This window comes from Lissotriton helveticus, chromosome 10, assembly GCF_964261635.1.
Source record: "Lissotriton helveticus chromosome 10, aLisHel1.1, whole genome shotgun sequence".
Taxonomy (NCBI): domain Eukaryota; kingdom Metazoa; phylum Chordata; class Amphibia; order Caudata; family Salamandridae; genus Lissotriton; species Lissotriton helveticus.
The window spans coordinates 653835881-653855770 of NC_136071.1; the positions used below are offsets into that span (position 1 = coordinate 653835881).

The 19890-nt window shown below is 45.8% G+C and overlaps 1 protein-coding gene across 4 annotated transcripts in view; it reads right to left on the reverse strand.

Moving 5' to 3' along the window:
• Positions 1-19890, reverse strand: part of LOC144784431 (multidrug resistance-associated protein 1-like) — a 1265484-nt gene that overhangs the window by 286011 nt on the left and 959583 nt on the right. For all 4 annotated transcript variants that reach the window (XM_078663181.1, XM_078663182.1, XM_078663179.1 and 1 more), the window contains 2 exons: positions 14960-15270; positions 6306-6505 (listed from right to left, as the gene is read on the reverse strand). In XM_078663181.1, the coding sequence (XP_078519307.1) occupies positions 6306-6505; positions 14960-15270 (511 nt within the window). The remainder of the gene's footprint in view (positions 1-6305; positions 6506-14959; positions 15271-19890) is intronic.

The window sequence follows — 19890 nt, forward strand, 5'->3', positions numbered from 1 at the left end:
GCAACCTTAATCTCATGTGGTGTGATGTGTCCTATAAGGCCTTTCCGAACTGATGCTGGTATTTCTGGGAATGTTAAGGTGGACAGGAAAGCTTCCTTTTGTTCCCTAGTGGCAGAGTCAGATGCCCCGTATAATGTGGCGTAGTAGTCTCTAAATGCGGCCTTAATCTCTCCTTGGCTAGTCACTATATCCCCATTACCTTTAACAATCTGGGGTATAACCACTGGTGGGGGGGTGTTGCGTATTATACGAGTAAGCAGTGCTCCCACTTTGTCTGCCTCACTATGCGCGCGTTGCGTATACGCCGCGTAGTCTATGACCCTTAGCGACTCTAATAATTCAGCGCGTCAAATTCTTGCCTCCTGTAGTCGGCCCTTTTGTTCTGCATTATTTACCGCTTCTTGCTCCAGCCTACCCATTCTCTCTTCAACATCCAATAGAGACTTATGTAGTTTCTGTCATGCCCCCACTGTCATGCTAATTGCTTTCCCCCTTAATACTGCCTTAAAGGCGTCCCATTCCACTAATCTAGTTGTGGCCGTGTTGCTGTTTTCTGTAAAATAATGTACTATAGTGTCAGAGAGGGCACCACGAAATACCTGGTCCTCAAGGAGCTGCAGCCAAAGGCGCTATGTTGGAACCGGCGTGGGCACCCTGCCCCATGTGATGATTAACTCTAGTGGGTTGTGATCCGAGAAGGTCTTGGGCAGATATGTGGTCTGGAGCACCTGCATGGCTATCCTGTCAGAGCAGAACACTCTGTCTATTCTTGTGTGAAGATCGTGCACCGCAGAATAGCAAGAGTATTCCCTATGTGTTGGGTGTCTTAGTCGCCACACGTCGCGCAACCCCCATCCGTCAGCCCATCTTCCTAGTGCTTCGGCCTGTTTGAGTATACCGGCGCCATGTAAGGGTGGGTGTGATCTGTCCAAGGAAACATCCAACAGCACGTTGCAGTCTCCTCCCACTATCCATGGATGTGCCTCCCAACCTGCCAATGCCCCACTCACTACATTCCAGTATTTATCCTGATCATAGGGGCATATATATTGCCCAGTACCACCAGCTGACCATCTAATGTCCCTTTTACTAATACATATCTGCCCAGTTTGTCAATTCTCTGTTCCTGTGCCACAAAAGGTACTCCATGTCGTATCCAGATTGTGGCCCCCCTCACAGAGTACAGGGTGGAGAAGACCCGTCCCCTCCATTTCTTTCGGAGTTTTACAACTTCACTTTCCACCATGTGCGATTCCTGTAGATACGCTATCTGTGCCTTACGGCGCTGTAGGTGCGCATGTATCCTGTGGCGTTTTTGTATTGTGCCCATACCCCGTATGTTCCAAGTTATAATTGTGTATTTCCCCAATGTATGCATCGCAATACGAACCATATTAAATACTAAGCAGTGTGTCACACGGGCTGGTTATTAGATCAGTAACAGCAGACAATTTGAGACCGTCCCCCCTCCCAACCTTCCCAATACTCGGTCCGGTCGTTGAACTATACCGGACCACAAAAAATGCTAACATAACCATTACAAACATAATAATCATAAAAAGAGCAATCTGCGATGGATCGCACATCGCTAGCCTCTCCTCCGGATCGCCCCCGATCCGGAGGAGAGGCTAGCGGTGTGCGATCCATCGTAGATTTCTGTTAAAGGGCTCCCATGAGCCCCCACGCTGACAAGCTTTTGGAGACGCACCTGCGCGCCGGAGAGGCATCGAGGCCTGTGACGGTTACTTGGCGGCCTTCTCATCCACCCCAAATACTTTCTCTACTGATGAGGGAAACTATCCCAAAACCCGGGCCATGTGTCGGGTCTAGAGATCTTGGGAACAACAAGTACTTACTTGCACCAACTTTGGTGAACCACTTACGAACCTTGTTTCAACTCTTCGAACTACACGTACTTCACATACCAGAGTGCTTAGGGGTGATCTGGAGGAGAGGCTAGCAGTGTGCGATCCATCGTAGATTTCTGTTAAAGGGCTCCCATGAGCCCCCAAGCTGACGAGCTTTTGGAGACGCACCTGCGTGCCGGAGAGGCATCGAGGCCTGTGACGGTTACTTGGCGGCCTTCTCATCCACCCCAAATAGTTCTACTGATGAGGGAAACTATCCCGAAACCCGGGCCATGTCTCGGGTCTAGAGATCTTGGGAACAACAAGTACTTACTTGCACCAACTTTGGTGAACCACTTACGAACTTTGTTTCAACTCTTCGAACTACACGCACTTCACATACCAGAGTGCTTAGGGGCGATCCGGAGGAGAGTCTAGCGGTGTGCGATCCATCGTAGATTTCTGTTAAAGGGCTCCCATGAGCCCCCAAGCTGACGAGCTTTTGGAGACGCACCTGCGTGCCGGAGAGGCATCGAGGCCTGTGACGGTTACTTGGCGGCCTTCTCATCCACCCCAAATAGTTCTACTGATGAGGGAAACTATCCCGAAACCCGGGCCATGTCTCGGGTCTAGAGATCTTGGGAACAACAAGTACTTACTTGCACCAACTTTGGTGAACCACTTACGAACTTTGTTTCAACTCTTCGAACTACACGCACTTCACATACCAGAGTGCTTAGGGGCGATCCGGAGGAGAGTCTAGTGGTGTGCGATCCATCGTAGATTTCTGTTAAAGGGCTCCCATGAGTCCCCAAGCTGACGAGCTTTTGGAGACGCACCTGCGTGCCGGAGAGGCATCGAGGCATGTGACGGTTACTTGGCGGCCTTTTCATCCCCCCTAAATACTTTCTCTACTGATGAAGGAAACTATCCCGAAACCCGGGCCATGTCTCGGGTCTAGAGATCTTGGGAACAACAAGTACTTACTTGCACCAACGTTGGTGAACCACTTACAAACTTTGTTTCAACTCTTCGAACTACACGCACTTCACATACCAGAGTGCTTAGGGGCAATCCGGAGGAGAGGCTAGCGGTGTGCGATCCATCGTAGATTTCAATCATAACAAGAGCCTTCGCCTTGCGGGGGATCGCGCTAGCTCTTTGCGTGTGGGTGGTACGAGTTACCTCTATAACGCTAAAGCTACAATGGCATCCTGGGCCATAATACCATTATGCCTACCACTGCGCAGTTATTAATGCCTTCAATGAGTCAAACATTAATTACATATTACAATTGCAAAGAGGAAGAAAGATACTTGCACGAGTCCATTTAGCCAAATAAGTCGTTAATCGTTTGCGGGGTGGCCGAAGGGAACAGAGCCTCCAGCGTCTGATTCACGTGGTGTGTCGTCTTCCGAGGAGGATTTAACGTCCAACCTGCGGGTGTTCGTGAAGGTGGCCGTAGCAATGATCGCTTGGGATTTGTTTTGTCGCATCTGTTGTGGTGTGACGAATTTCCACGCCGGTGTACGACGTGGTCCTCTACCCCCACGGTCCACTGTAGCGCCGATAGTAGATCGGTTCCTGTCTGCAGCATTGGTCAATTCCATCACCTCTAGCCAGTCCTCGACGTCTCCTGGACTTTCGAAGAAGTATGTTTTCTGCTTGTACATTATTTTTAGACGTACAGGAAAAAGTAAGGCATACTTCAGTTCCAAATCCCGCAATCATCGTTTTACAGCCATAAAGGAGGATCGCCGTCGCTGTACTAGCATTGTGTAATCCGGGTATAACGCGATTCGTGCATTCTCAAAACTTATTGGGGCCAGTTCCCTGGCTTTCTGTAGGAGAGTGTCTCTATCCCGATAGTTCAACAGCTTGAGGATAAGTGGTCACGCAGAGGCCCCCGGCTTCGGGCGTCCCATTGGTATCCGGTGCGCGTACTCTATACAATATTGCTTAGAGAGGCCCTCCGTCGTAATGTGTTCTCAAAGCCATTGCTCCATATAGCGTGGTGCATCGGTTCCTTCGCATTTCTCTGGCATACCTATCACGTGTATGTTATTCCTTCGCGCCCGGCCCTCCGCATCCTCTACACGGTCAAGCAGAGTGGCCACCTGCGTTTGCAATTGTTTTACGTCAGTCTCGATTTGTTTTTGCTTCGGCACCACTTCGGCTAACGTCGTCGCATGGTCCTTCACCCTGTCCGATGTCTTAGCGTGGTATGCCCGGAGTAGGTCTAGGCCAGTAGTAAGGGTTCCAATCTGGAGCTCTATTGCCTTCCTGGAATCACGTACCTCCTGCAGGATAAGTTCGAGTTTGTCCATTGGTGCTGTGACAGCCGTAGGCGGGATGCAGCTAGGTACAAGTACGCTGTCCGTATGATCCACTTTTTCAGGCGTGGAGTTTGCGCCACTGTGGTTCTGCTGCTTCACCCTGTTGCGCCGCATTGTCCGTGGTCGAGGAAGTGTCAGGGGGGGAGCTCACCGTCCTCCCAGGTGTGACAGCCCTGGCGTCTCGAAGAACTCAGTTCTAGTTATTGCATGTTCAGCAGGTACCCCTGTTGTTCGTCCCACTTTAGGCGCCGGAAGGCGGCCTCGGGCAGATCATATAGTCCACCACAGTGCTGCGCCACAGCTCAAAAATGGCGCCTCTCCCCCAGTTAGTATCTTTTATTAGCTTCCTGGGCTCAGGACTCCCCACTGCTTAGGTCCAGTGTTGAGCTGCCTCCATAGATCCAGATGGGATATAAAGGGATCATAAGTCCCGGCCCTGTATTTTGTTCAGTGCAGGGTACAGGCCACAGGCATGTCAGGGTTAGTCGATATATACCACATTGGCTCTAGCCCTTTGTATTCAGAGCTCATGTTGCCCAATAGTTCTTCTTATGGGGCTCCCTCACCTCTTGTGTAGCTCGCAGAGGGGACGCCGTGTTCAGAGTCTGCCCCACGGGAGCGCCAGGTTCCTGGCCCCGCATCGGGGGGCGCCCTCACTGCCGCTAACGTCTTCTCCTCTCCAGGGCAATCGGGTGTACCAGCAGAATCGCGAACCGTAGGGCACAGGCACCCCCTCCGCACAGGGCCCAACCTCCTCTCCGGGCCTCAGAAGGACCTCGACGCTGGCACCGGTTAAGCAGTCCGAGGCCAGGAGGGGGTCCCTGCTCAACCACCCCACCACAGATAAAGGGTCCAGGGGCAGACCGCCTTCACATATAGGCCTCCGCGTCCCGGGGCTTCGGCGTGCCACCACAGGGGGAGAGGGAGAGGGTGGGGGCGGGATACGAAGGCCTCACCGCTGCTCCGGTCTCACCTCTCCCGCCAGACGTCACGTAGGTTCCCTCCTCCGCCTCGGCAACACTCGCGGTTCGGTGTCTGCTCCACCGCCACAGCACTGTGATTGAGCGCCAGTCCGCCTTCGGTCCGCAGTCACACCTCCTCGTCGCGGCTTCACAGCGAGTACCAGCTCTCCTCTACGCACTTCAGTGCGGCAGGAAAATTGCGCGTCCCAAAGGCGACGGCACCAGGCTCTCACCCCCGAGCTTCGACCCTCGGCAGCGCACCGTATCTTCAGCGGTATTGCCGGGTCCCGCTACCTCCCTGGTAGTCTGGAAGTCAAGTATGACCCTAGTTATGTGGTTTTGACAGGATTATTGCAGGATAATGGCGGCCCAGGTCCAGAGCTCATCAATCAGGCGACCGCCATGTTCAGCGCGTAGCCGCCGCCCCCCGAATATGCTGGCACTTGGTGGAGACACAAAGTGGACTTATTTGTGGGATATTACAATTGATTGTTTTTCCTCTAGATCTAATTATCAACAGAATACTTGTGCATATGTATGTTTGTCACTTTTATATAGTATATAGCGCTAAGACCGTCTACTTTTTGTACTCTTTGCACAATAACTTTTTTGAGCACTGCAAGAAAACACTTGGATATACTTGAATACGTGAGTAGTATAAATGCGAATACATCAATCTGGCTCCAAAATCTTTTCTGCTACATTACCATGAAGTATTATCTTGTATTTTTGCATAAATGAAAATCATAGTATATGTTTGCACAATTGAGTTATTCAAAATGTATTCTATTTTTCCGAACATAACTTTAATAATTGCATGGATGAACCACTATATGTAAGAAAGGCCCAGAAGTGCTATCAGCACTACAAACTAAATTAATTTAATGTTTAATATTATTGTATGTGCTTTAAGAAGTGCTTTCACTCAGCATAGTAATGTGGCCCCTGCTGAATTATTCAAGCAAAATTATAGTCCCCCTCACCTTACAAATGCCAAAAACTGAACTGAATATGGGGCTTAAGAAGTGGGCTCCCAACGTTACAACACTTTTGCTAATCCACCCTACAAACCTGATCACAGAACGCAATGGTATCAATTTGTGAAAAAGCTACAATCCTACACTTGCAGTAGTTCAGATTTTATTGAACAGAGACATTACCTGTTTGCAATAAAACTGGAATAGTACAGTTTCTGGTTGTTATCCAGTCTGCTGTGGTTCCCTTCAATAAACCGTCCTTGCTCCTTGAATGCTCTGATGACACCAACACCTTGCAGGGTTTCATTAAAATGAGTGTACAGTGGCGATTTGCTGACAGACTCCAGCCGTTTGAGCTGCCGTGATGTGGCTACAAAGAATCGCTTAGGAGGAAAACAGCAGATTAGCAAATCAGTTCATTGATAAGCGGCTCAAATATCCAATACCTGATAAAAACAACTGTGTGTATATTCAGAAAAGTCTATCAAATTTGATCTAAGGGAGGTTTTAAACAAGTGGGCATTTGTTGGAACACCAAGCATTGGATTCTTCTGTAAGTAATACAAAGAGCTATCTTGACTATCACACAATTTAGTATCAAATAAGGGGCAACATTAGTGGCTGCATACTAAAAGGGTCTGTAACCTGTGGTAACTGTCCTTTTAAACCACTGCCTGTGTTCTTTTTTTTTTTTTTTATGTTTTAAAGACCTTTATTGTCCAGCATGTACAGTACACAGCATTTCGCTTACAACCCAGCCGGGCCAGCTGCAAGTAATGAATGTTGTAACAAGTGTGGAAAAGGGACACAGCTTTGAGGCCGACAACCCTGGGGTTCGGCAGCGTATATCAACGTGTCATTACAGCGTACAATCATATAAGCATGCAATGTGATGAAAGTGAAGATCTATGGGGTCTTTCTCATTTTATCTGCGAACTCAGAATTACAGCGTTAGGTTGGCACTCATCAGCATCTGCAGTTGAGGCAAAGTCTATGATGACACTCGTGTATCGTCAGGAAGGGTATCAAACGAGTTCGACCTTCAGCCGGGTACTGTGTTTCAGAAATGTGGGATGAGGCCGCTCAGCGTCCAAGTGTGTTGGCGAGCGCGTATCTACTTAGGTCGCCCACCTTGACGAGAGTGACTGATGTATGTGTTGTTACTCAGGTGTGATGACTAGGTCATAACTGCCATTCCCAAAGACCTCATAGTTCATGAAATGCAACACTCTATCTGCAAGGGCTTGGTCTAAAAGGAAATAAGACCAAAGAATCAACAAACCATAAAACCGTAACACAGGTAATACATGGGATAGGTAGGGGTGGATGGGGGTAGAGATAGCCATGTGCTCGGATAAGGAAATGTGGTGTTAGTGCGTCAGTTGTGGTCTAGGGAGTGGGGAGGTAGGAGACCCAGGGAGGGCAGTTATCTCGTATGGCAAGTGTGCAAAAAAAGGGGGGGGGAGCTTCACCATAAGGGTTCGTCGGGCGTAGCGTTTCAACGCTATGTGGGAAGCGTTCAGTAGTCGGATCTATTGTTACAGCGGTGTATGTGGGGACGTGGGTGTGGGAGGGGCTAGACGCCCGCTATCGTTAGACGTTCAAGCAGGTGATACACGGTGGGTAAGGCATGGCGGCTGGGTATGTAGTAATCGGTGCATTGTGTGTGACTCAGAGTAACCATTACAGGTTGGGGAAGGGGGGGCAGCATGCAGTTCTTCATGTGATCCCCTGTTCCACACATTTCTGCTGGAAGGAGTGTAGGATGTCATCCCAGTGTTGTGCGATGGGAAATTTCCTGAGCCCCGCCGTCTCGTCTCGCCATAGGACAGTGCTCTCCGCCCGCGCCCAATTCACCAGGGACAGGCTCCAGTGCCGGATGTGGGGGGGGTGTTGCAGCCTTCCACCGCTTGGTGAGCAGTCTCTTGGCCGTGATTAGTCCGAGATCCCAGTAACGGGCCTGGACTTTGTTTAGTCGTGTACGCTTATACAATCCCAGTATGCAGGCCTCCCATGTTTTTGGCACGTGTTCCTTGGTGCAATGTCGAAGTAACGTAGTCACCTCATCCCAATACTGCTGGAGGGCAGGACATAGCCAGAGCATGTGGAGGAGATCTGCTCCCAATAGTGAACAGCGACCGCAGGCAGTATCAGTGACTGAAAAATATCTGTTTATCTTGTCCGTGGTGAGATATGCGCAATGCAGTATGTAAAGTTGTATGATTTTGAAGCAAGCGTTGTTGGGGATGTTCACTGGACCAGCCAGGATCATAGCCCACTCTTTGTCCGTCCAGTCCCTCTCCCTGTCTGTCGCCCACTTCTCCCGTAATTGCACTGTTGTAGGATGTGTATGGAGAAGGAGTGCCTGTGCTAGCCAATGGATCATGCGTGTGCCATTGCTCATGATATGAAGGTACTGCATAAAGTGATGTGTGGGTAGTTCACCATCCATGTCTCCCCAAGCGGCAGTCAGTGTATGGATGAGGGATGCATGTAATAGGAACTGTCCAGCCGGAAGGGATGTGTCTCTCACAAGATCCGCAAAGGGTAGGAGGGCGCCGTCAGAGTATAAATCTCCCAGTGTTTCCACCCCCACGGTGGTCCAGCTGTCCAGCTTTACAGCCGTCAGGGTCCCCGCCGTGGTCGGGGTGCCCAGTAGTGGTAGTATCGGGGCATATGGTACTGTCGCCCGGGTCAGACGCAAGCAACGGAGGAAGCATCTGCGCGCCACCGCGAGCAGTAGTTGCTGTGGTCGGGGGGTTCGGGCCAATGGATGGAACAACACGTGAATCTGCAACAGGGGCCAGACAGCAGTGTCTGTGGCAGTGTCTTCCAGGTTCTTGCCACCTAGCCAACCTGAACCCACTGCATTTGCGCCGCTAGATAATATAGCTCCATGTTGGGAACAGCTAGTCCGCCCGTTTCAGTAGGCATATAAAGTTTCGTCAACGCAACTCGCGGCCGGCCTTTATTCCAAATCAGGTCACGTATCAGGACCTCGAGGTCCCGAAATACCCGAGTAGGGACATAGGATGGGATATTTGCAAAGTAGTACAGCAACCTCGGTAGGACTATCATCTTTGTTAGGGCTATGCGGCTAGGAACGTTCAGCGGTAGTGTCTTCCAGAACACAGCCTGTGCTCGGGTGGACGCGATCGCCCTCATCAGGTTCCCCTCCAATATATCCGTAGGGTCTCGGTAAATGTGTATCCCAAGGTACCTGAACGTCACGGGGTACCACCGTAATCGCTCGCCCCCGATGCGTATCTCGCTCTCGGGAACGTTTGGGTTACCACTGCCTGTGTTCTTGATATGATAAAGGTATCTTCAAATATACAATAGAGCAAACTGTCCAGGGATGCCTGAAGGTCCATACGTGACCCCCTAGCAAAGAATCTTATATAAGCGTCTATTGCAGGATGAAATCTGGAGTATAATGTTTCCTATGTACTGACTGTGTGCTCCAATACAAATGCTACAGTACTTTCCTATGTTGGAGTTACACTGAAGTGGGTTGGAAAAAATCCAGATCCTTGATAGATTTGCCTTGGCCCTCTGACCCAAGTTACTAGCCTAGAATAAATCAGCAATGGGATTTTCCATCTGCACCATATTTAAGGACAGATTTGTATAGAGATAACCAGATCCTACCAGAGACTTCTTGCAAGGGTATTTCTACTTTATCTGATCGTCCGCTTTTCTGTGAGGAGTCACAAAAGTCAAGACTGTTATATATAAAGCTAACCTAGTCACTAAAAACGTTTAATTAATATAGTCAGTATTCGGTAGATGTTAGCACAGCCAATGAATATAAAAATTGTTAAAAAGAACACTTATGACATCTCAATCTAAGAATTTGTTTACAAACCGTTAAAAGAACCTAGAGAAACATCAATTCATTCAGCATCTCCGTAATTCTCCTTTTGTTCAGACAGCACTCATCAGGTGAATTATTATCCCTAGTTGTGATATTGGGGAAAGACAAACTGATGCAGCGCATGGATACCCTCGCGGGTGATCAGCCGCTCTTTACAAATCTGATTGAATTTAAAAGCTTCAGCTGAATCTCTAAAGTTCGTCATTGAGCAATTACAATTATTAGTATGTTTATAGTGTTGCTAATGCAGAACTTCTTTATATTTTAATATTGCTACCATCTCGAGAGCGGTCCATAGGTTGGAAAGCTTAATCTATCATGATGTAAATTACAGCCCTGGTGTACATGACCAAATATAATAGTAGACTTTCTACCATTAATATAAACTCAGCAGTGTTGTAATGAAAAAAATAGTGACTCCACTTTAAGCAAACATATACATACAGTATGCAACATTAATTAAACAATCATCTTAACTTTTTTACAACTATCACGTTACTATGCACATTACACCTCAGAGATCCGTGATCAGATGTCATAAATCAACAAATACAAATGGGGTGATGTAGAAAGAAGCAAAATAAACCTAGTATTGTTGCAGAATTGTGGGGGCATCTATGTCACAAAATAGAGACAAACTAGTATCTTCTTATGGTATGTGCAGGTTTTATGGCAAATTTTGGAGAAAGTCTGTCACAGAACTGAAACCCACTGCTGCACATGTTTACTCACCACATACTGCAAAATAGACGCAGTAGCAAGTTCTCAGATTTCTTGTAGCATTCCTAAGACACCATAAATGCCTATATTTTTTTAAGAAGAGTTCTAACATAGGTAATTACAGGTAATTATATTTCCTCTACTGACACTTACCTCCATACATTTGGAGATTCTACCATGGTTATCACTGCAGTCAGTTTTAACCCCAAATGAGTTGTTATGATGCTAGATTTGATTCTGGTTACCTACTGATTTCTTGTGCTATTTTGAAGGTAGAAGAAGGCCTGGAAGAATCTGGAGTTAGCAACTTTATTGTACTTCACTGAGAAGGATTGTGGTCACTTCAGCTGGTAAAAATGGTTATATCTTTGTCATTTGTGGATGTTATAGTAGAATACAGCTGTTTAGTGAAATGGCAGCAACTGGAGCAGGTTTGTGGAACAACTTCTTATAACTCATCTGCCAAACTAACGTCTGAACAGAAAAAAAATTCTGGTGGCTTTTTTCTGATCTGGGTCTTTCCATCAACAGCAAATTTTAGAATCAATTATTCCCAGCAAAGTTTGCACGGCACGGCACACAAAATTTTAAAAAGCAGTGACATGCTTTGCTTTTAACTTCACAAATTTGACTCCACAACTCTTCCAACACATTTGCGACTATGTCTAATATTTGCTAGGCAAGCACTTCTAAATATAACCCTCAATGAAACTACATGAAGATATTGCTCAAAGAAACTCCAGAAACTATCTCTGAATAGTGGCTTACCCACAGTGGTTACTTATAGCGGAGTGAGGATCCAGTTGCAGTTGGTCCCTTAGAATAAACTTACTGCCGAGGCACTTTCAGCAGGTTTGGGACCAACACAGGGCACCCAGACTTCTGGCTCCAGCTCTTACCAAACCCAGATCACAGGAGTCTTCAGTGCCAGGCGATTCTGATTGGAGGAAATAAGGAGTCTAGAGCTATTCCTAAAGCTCCAGATGAGGACCCAGATAACAGGGACAGGATCGCGGAGGAAACACATCTGCTCATCCCCTCGTAAGAAATCCACCCACTAACTCAATGACAAAGGAACATAAGACAATCAAAAAAGGAGACCATTAATCTACTCCATGATGGCAGCTGAAACCTTGTATATGTTCTAGACCGCACATTTCTCCCTTAACTCTCACTCCTTCAAATCTTGCGACAGCTGGTCATATCAGGGGAATAACATAGGGCAGTGGATTTCTACACATATTGCCCCTCCTCAAACACTCACCTATTGGGGAAAACAATGTTCTGACATAAGCTGGAAGAAGATAAAAACTGAAAAGTTATCTTGGGATTTTTGGAAAAAGATAACAAAATTACAAAACAAGGAAAGCACTTATTCTTCGCACAATTATATCAAGAGTAAACCTACATATAAGCGAAATCCTGACCCAAAGACAAGCTTCTCTGTTCACAATGTAAAAAGAAACCCAGCACAGTGTCTACCCATATCACTACACAATCTCTCCCATCCCATAAGCTCTCATAGTACAACTTTCTTTTATCTCCGCCACAAACTACTTTTCCACAAGACTTCTAGATCACCCCACAACTCCGTCCCAGGGCCACAGGATGAAGCACAGTAGTCGCCTTCTTCTACATGACTTCTTAGAAAAACCAGACAACAGTTCACATAAAACTACTTTTCCTTTTAATCTGGAAACTCCAAGTCTAAGGGGATGAAAAAGTTTCCAGAAAATGTTATCATCGACCAGTACCACTGCAGGCAAAAAGATTCACTAACTCAGACCTCTTTGTCACCCATAATACTTCCCTTTGGACCTAATCGTCTGGAGGGAACTCTTGGAATCCAGGAAAATGCCTCATGTAATCAGGCTATCAATCTACTCTTGTGCACGATTCAAAGGGCAGGCCAACATCTACATCGATAATAATGGTAACGTCATGATTCAATCAACAAACAATGTCCATAACCAATTTGACCAACAGTCCAAAGTCCACGAAAATCACATATCACTATCTCCACCTCACTCTCAAACCGATACACACCTCCTCTGCCCAACTTTGAACACAGAGGTATTACTATCACCCAAAAGCTCGAATAAACTGATCTTAGAACAAGAGCTAATCCTCTACTAACCCTGCCTCACACATAATTATCCCCCACTCTCTCCACACATAATCAGTCATCCTCCACATACTACATAAAATCCTTCATTGTAGATATAAAAACCAAGCCAAACACTGAGAACCTCAAACTAACACCTCTCATTACATCCAATTTCTCCCAAAACACACCTGCCTCTAGCTTGTCTGCAAAAAAACGCGATCTACTTACATTTGAGCAGAAATCCTTTCGAGTTCACGCCCACAATCAAAAATCATTCTGTTCTCAAAGGAATGCAATATCGATTCCCTCCTATACCTCCTCCACTCCCACCAACCTACAAACTCAAACTTCTGGCTCACCCTCCCCCCACAAATTTAGCTTACAACAAGACTGACAACAGCACGACCTAAGTGCGGACTTTAGACAACCGGCATAGAACTACTCACAAATACGTTCGCTGAGAAGCATACCTAAATGACCACTTCTATTATTTGGATCCCTACACTCTCAGCCTAAGGCAAATAACTATTGACTTGCATTTTGCTCACACCTGATTTAGCTTTGCAGGCTTGCAAGCCACAAGGGACAAAACAAGTGCTGGCTGCTGCGTTACCTTAAAATGTTAATTTACTATTACATGACAAAAAAGACCTGTACATTTGTGTACTAAATGTAACAAAGAAATCTGACACTCTAACACTGTAAAAAACGATTAAGTGTAATCATCCTTAGGGTGAACGCATTCAAACCAATGTCAAAATTCTTGTGAAGCAGTGGGTACAGCTCCTTTGAATGCACCATAATTAACCCATTCACAAAAAGAGATTTAATAAAATAGTTGGCGAATCTGTGCGACACACAAACTGTTGAGCCTCATATGAAACAGAAAGAAAAAACTCAGAACTGCTCTTCCTAAGACACATTGAGACACAACATTCAAACTCAGAATAGGAACTATCTATTAGTTTGAAAAGGTAACATATGGCATCTCACTCCTGGAGCACCTTAATACTTAGCAAGCGCTAAGGGGTGGGGGTACTGACCTCCATCATTCCACCTCATCTCCGACTACAAAGAATATTCTAATCTTCGATATAAAGACTTTCTCTCCCTGTGTGCTAAACCTACACCCATGAATCTGAAACCCTCAAATAGTAATTACCGCCAGTGGTGTAAGTAATCTCCACTAGGGTGTGTTATGTGGTAGCATCATCATTGGGTTTTGCACCTTGGTACTCCCTCTTCCAGGTGAGTAATGGCTCCATCTGGAGGAGGATACTGGTGGGATCTCTGAAGTGAAATATAGTGAAATATAAAGTGTCCTCCTATATCTTAAAAGTGAATTTTAATGAGGAAAAAGAGTATAGGGGTAAGATTAAAAGGTGAAATGGTGATGATGTTCAGACAAACTAGCTGTCCTTAGCATCACACGTAAGTGGTCAACATGTTTCAGCCTTTCTTGCTCCAACAGGTCCTAGGCCTTCATTGGGACCTATGTAATTGTGGTCAGATCCCTTCTGTGATCATTTGTTGTGCGTTTGGTAAATATAGTTTACTTACATGTTTTTGTTATTGTTGTATAATGAGATCTTTTACAGGCATATGTCATGCCTGTTACTCTTAATATTTGAGGGTCTGCCCCATAAGAGTTGTGTGAGGTGAGGGTCTCATGACAATTTGGTTAAATGTAGTCCCTCGGCCTGACTGATAGTCGTCTTATGTTGCCTATCCGTTGCTTCTTTCTTATATCTAACTCTGCTATGTAAAGCACTCGACTACCTAGTGGGTCTGGTTCGCACTATATAAAACTATAAATAAATAAATATACAAAAACTCTTAGCTGTCTTGCTAAGTACCATTTCTAAGAAAAAAGCATACCAGAGAAGCTACTTTTTTTTATACATGGGCATTGTCAAGATACTGCCTATTAACTCCTTCGACGCTCATGACGAGCTCAGCTCGTCATGGAGTTTCCATTGACTTCAATGGAAATTGCATTGAAGTCCAAGTTCATGCTTAGCATCGAAGTGGTTAACAACAGGTGTAACAAGCATATGACAGTTGCTGAGCATGCAGAATCAAATCATTAGTGCTGCAATAAAGAAGTCAAAAAATAAAACAAGGACCACTCACCTGTAAAAAGAAGTACAGCAGCCCCAAAGGTATGAAGGACACTGCAGCCAGAGGGGTGGCTACTGTAATGATAAGTAGGATCTCTAGGATAGTCAGGAACAACATTATGACCATCATCAGCACCTGTGGGATGACATTGTCCACTGTGTCCATCTCCTTGGCGAAGCGATTTGTCAAATTGCCACTAGGGGTCCGCTCAAAGAAACTGAGTGGGCACCTCAAGATGCTATACAGAAGACTGTAGTGTAGATGTTTCGATACCAGTATCCCTCCAAGGATAATTGCGCCTGTAGCAACAAATATACCTAGAACTGAACAAGGGAGAATAATTAGCATTCTATATCTCAAACACATATTTTATTTATTTTAGCCATCAGGCCTCCGGGGATGATTATGAGTCAGGTGGAGTGGTACCTTTGATTCCCATCTGACCAAGTGCACATTCACAGTCTGTAACTTCTCTCCTATTTCTGACGGAAATCCTTCCTACTAAAAGCAGGAAGAATTTCTATGTAGATATGAGCCGAAAACTGAGCGAAAACATGCATGAAAGGACCTGGTAATTTCTGGACCCATAGGTTAGTCTTCATTCTGTGCCCAAAACATACAATGTGTAATTGAGCTAACAGTGTACTGTGCAAACAAAAATACACTGACAATGTGTTCTGTATGAAGAGTGCTTAATTTGAGCTGGTGGTTGCACTCATAATTGCCGACCAACACTTGTTTATCAGATATTAACGAGTGCAAGAGAGTGAATTCAATGAGTAAGGAGAAAGCAGGGATGAAAGCGAAACTCTAAGGGTGAGTGAAAGGTGCAGAGAGTGTCTAATGGAGGATTAAAGAGACATGAAGTGGAATTCAAACTACGCAGCCTTCGTATTCGGCACACCAATCTTTGATAGTGTCGGCCACGAACTTCTCAGCAAATCCTCGGGTCTTGACACTTATCATTTACAAATTAAGCACTTCTGTAAAGCACATTTATATCAACACCAACCATCAAGCTGCTCAGAGTATTACAACTGCTGTCTATTCATGCGCTACAGTTACTTATATATTATGTCATAAATTGTACAGACTGTTCCACAATTATAAAAATCAATAGCCATTCTAGTATTATCAGCCTATGGCAATACCGATAAACATTGAGGAATGCAATTTCACTAAAGGATTTTGTGTTGCTGAAATCAACTTACATTCACCCACAATTGCTAGCAGTTAGTAGCAAAGATTTTGCTATGAAACTTAAAGGCAGAAATATAAAGGCACGTGGATTTTTATTTAAAAAAGTACTGGCAGGGTCAATAGCTTTCGCCTCTGCAAAATCTATTGGTTTTGTCAATGTTTTGTTTTACATGTTACACAGCAGTGCGAGGTGCTGTGCAGCATGGCTTAAAGTAAAAAAAAAAAAAACACTATGACGTGGTCAACTCTGGCCTCAACTGCACGTATTTTAAAAAAGAACTCTAAGCTATGTTGTACAGTATGTTAGCATCGCTGTGCAGCATGTTTTTAAAATGAAAGTGTCCCTATGTCAGAGGTGCTCATGTAAAGCACTCCAGTTCCTTCAGGTTGAGTTTGCGCTACATAAAAGCTAATTACTTAAAAATTAAAGACCCTGAATGGAAAGGAAAAGAACATGAGGGAGGAGGGTGAGGGGCATGATGGAGGAGGGTGTTGGCCTAGAGGGACGGCATGGGAGCAGGGAGGAGGATGTTATGTTATGTTATGTTATTTATATTTTTATAGCGCGCTGATACCCCAGCAAAGGGGCGTCCAGGCGCTCAGACAGGTACTGTAACATAACATGCGGAATAAAAGAAAACTATTCAGAAGCGGAGAACAGGAACGTTTTAATAGTACGCCTAAAAATGGACAAGTCATTCAAGGCTCGGGCATGCACTGGAAGCGAGTTCCATAGTCCCGCAGCCAACACCCGAAAAGAGCGACCACCCGTTCGGCTAAGTTTGAACCGAGGGCAAATCGCCAGATACAAGGCCTCAGATCTAAGAGATCTCAGAGGAATGTAAGGAGTCAGTAAATTAATCAGAGCCGGTGGGGAGGAAAGTTTCAAAATTTTAAAAGCCAGACAGAGTGCTTTAAACTTAATCCTCTGTCTAACCGGCAACCAATGGAGAGAAGAGATAGTGCCGGAGACAGAGCAGTATTTGGGAAGACCAACAATGGCCCGCGCCGCAGCATTTTGCACCCTCTGGAGTCTGGCTACCTCGGCCTGGTTAACCCCTAGCATCAGCGCACTTCCATAGTCCAGCCGAGATAGTATAGAGGCTTGGACTACGAGCTGCCGGGTAGGGGGGTCAAAATATTTAAGGACCGGCCTTATGCCTCGCAGTAAACCGTAGCATGTGGCTGCAACCTTCTTCGTATGCCCAATGAAGGTGAGCACCGGATCCAGCCAGATCCCTACATTTTTCACCTCTGTAGCCGGTATGGGAGTAACACCCAGTTCTGGTGGCCACCACTGATCTCCCCATAGCTCAGCATGTTTTCCTAGGACCATCACTTCAGTCTTAGTAGCATTCAATTGTAGACAATTGGTACGAAGCCAGTTGGCTACTGCTACGAGTCCAGCTCGGAATCTGGGAGCCTCTACATCAGGGTCTCCACTCAGTGTCACCGCTAGCTGTGTGTCGTCAGCATATGAGGTCATTGTCAGACCCCACTGTTTGACGACCACCGCTAGCGGTTTCACATATAAGTTGAACAGAGTGGGACTCAACGAGGAGCCCTGTGGGACTCCCAGATCCAAGGGATGGATAGTGGACTGGCAAGGTGGTATAGCCACTTTGAAGGTTCGATCTGATAGAAAAGATCGAAACCACTGAAGAGCTTTTCCCGTGACTCCGGCTTCCTCAAGGCGTTGAGTCAATATGCAGTGGGACACAGTATCGAAGGCAGCGCTCAGATCTAATAAAAGGAGCGCTGCCGTACGCCCGGAGTCAAGCACCAGGCGTAAATGCTCGATAATGTGGAGCAGGGCGGTCTCGGTACTGTGTCCAGGACGGAAGCCATTTTGACTAGAGTCCAGAATCTGATTACGGGCAAGATGGTCAGATAGAATGGAATTAACATGAGCCTCGGTGACTTTAGCAGTCCAGGGCAAAAGAGATATGGGGCGATAGTTCTCAGGCAGGAGCGGATCTAAATTGGCCTTTTTCAGAACTGGGGTGACCACCGCCTGCTTCCAAGAGGAAGCAGGCGGTGGGTTAAAAGCAGGGGGGTGGGGGGAGGGGGCAGTCAAAACAGCAGCGGATTTACACACCGAGGTGATGAGAAAACGGCTTGAGATGCTCTCTGATGGAGTGCTCCCTAAGTGTCTCTGTGAAATGTAAGTGATACTCATGAAAAGCACTCCAATACCTTCGGGTCGTGTTTGCGGTACATAAATGCATGCAGAAAAATGGGGAAAATATTAACTCTTTCGCTGCCACTTGTTCTACTATTCTGTATTTCCCTAAGTCTTACAATAAAATGGTACCTCACTTGTGTGAGTAGGCCTAGTGTGGGTGACAGTAAATTGCCCAAAATGCAATGGGTTCGCATCACAATTTTTCACTATAAACTGATACTTTTTTTCAATTTGCTTAGGTGTAGATTTTGGGGCCTAGCTCTAACAGCAAATGGAAAAACCTAGCAAACCTGTACATTTTTTGAAAACTAGACACCCAGGGGAGTCCAGGATGTGGTGACTTGTGTGACTTTCACCAGATTCAGTTACCCAGAATCTCTTGCAAACCTCAAAATGTGTAAAAAAAGAAAACACATTTTCCTCAAATTTCTGTCATAGAAAATTCTGGAATCTGTGGGAAGCCACAAACTTCCACTCACTCAGCAATCCCCCAAGTCTCCCGATTAAAATGGTACCTCATGTGTGTGGGTAGGCTTAGTGCCCGTGACAGGAAATGGTCCAAAACGCAACTTGGACACATCACATTTTTCCACAGAAAACTGACCCTTTTTTTGCAATGTGCCTAGCAATGGATTTTGGGGCATAGCCTAGCCACTACCTAGGAAAACCTACCAAACCTGTACATTTTTTAAACCTAAACACCCAGGGAAATCCAATTTGGGGTGACTTTTGTGGCTGTCACCAGGTTATGTTACCCAGAATCCCTTGCAAACCTCAAACTTTGTAAAAAACAAAAAAACTAATTTTCCTCACATTCCTGTGATGAAAAGTTCTGGGATCTGTGGAGATCCACAAACCTACTCCCACCCAGCATTCTCTTATTTTTTCCAATAAAAATGGTACCTCAGTTGTGTGGGTCGGCCTAGTGCTCGCGACAGGAAACGGCCCAAAACGCAATGTGGACACCTATTTTTTTTCCTGAAAAACTGACCCTTTTTACACAATGTGCCTAGCTGTGGAAATTGGACCCTAGCTGAGCCGGCACCTAGGGAAACCTAGCAAACCTGTAAATTTTCGAAAATGAGACACTTAGGGGAATCCAGGATTGGTTGACTTGTGTGGCTGACACTAGGTTCGGTTACCTAGAATCCCTTTCAAACCTCAAACGTTGTCCAAAGGAAACACATTTTCTTCATATTTATGTGATGGAAAGTTCTGGATACTGCAGGGAGCCACAAAATTCCAACAACCCAGGATTACGCCAAGTTTCCCAATAAAAATGATACCTCACTTGTAAGGGTGGGTCAAGTTTCCGCGGCAGGAAATGGCCCATAACGTACTGTGGCGACTTCAAAATTATCGATCACAAAAAGACATAGTTTTGCGAGGAATTCACCTGGGCATTTGGTCTAGGGCTTGGCGGCCATCTAGGGGACCCTACAAAACACAGACATTTCTGTAAACTAGACACATGGGAGAGTCCAGTGAGGTGTGGCTTGTATGGATCCTTCAACATTTTCTTACCCGGAATCCCCTGCAAACCTCAAATTCTGCTAAC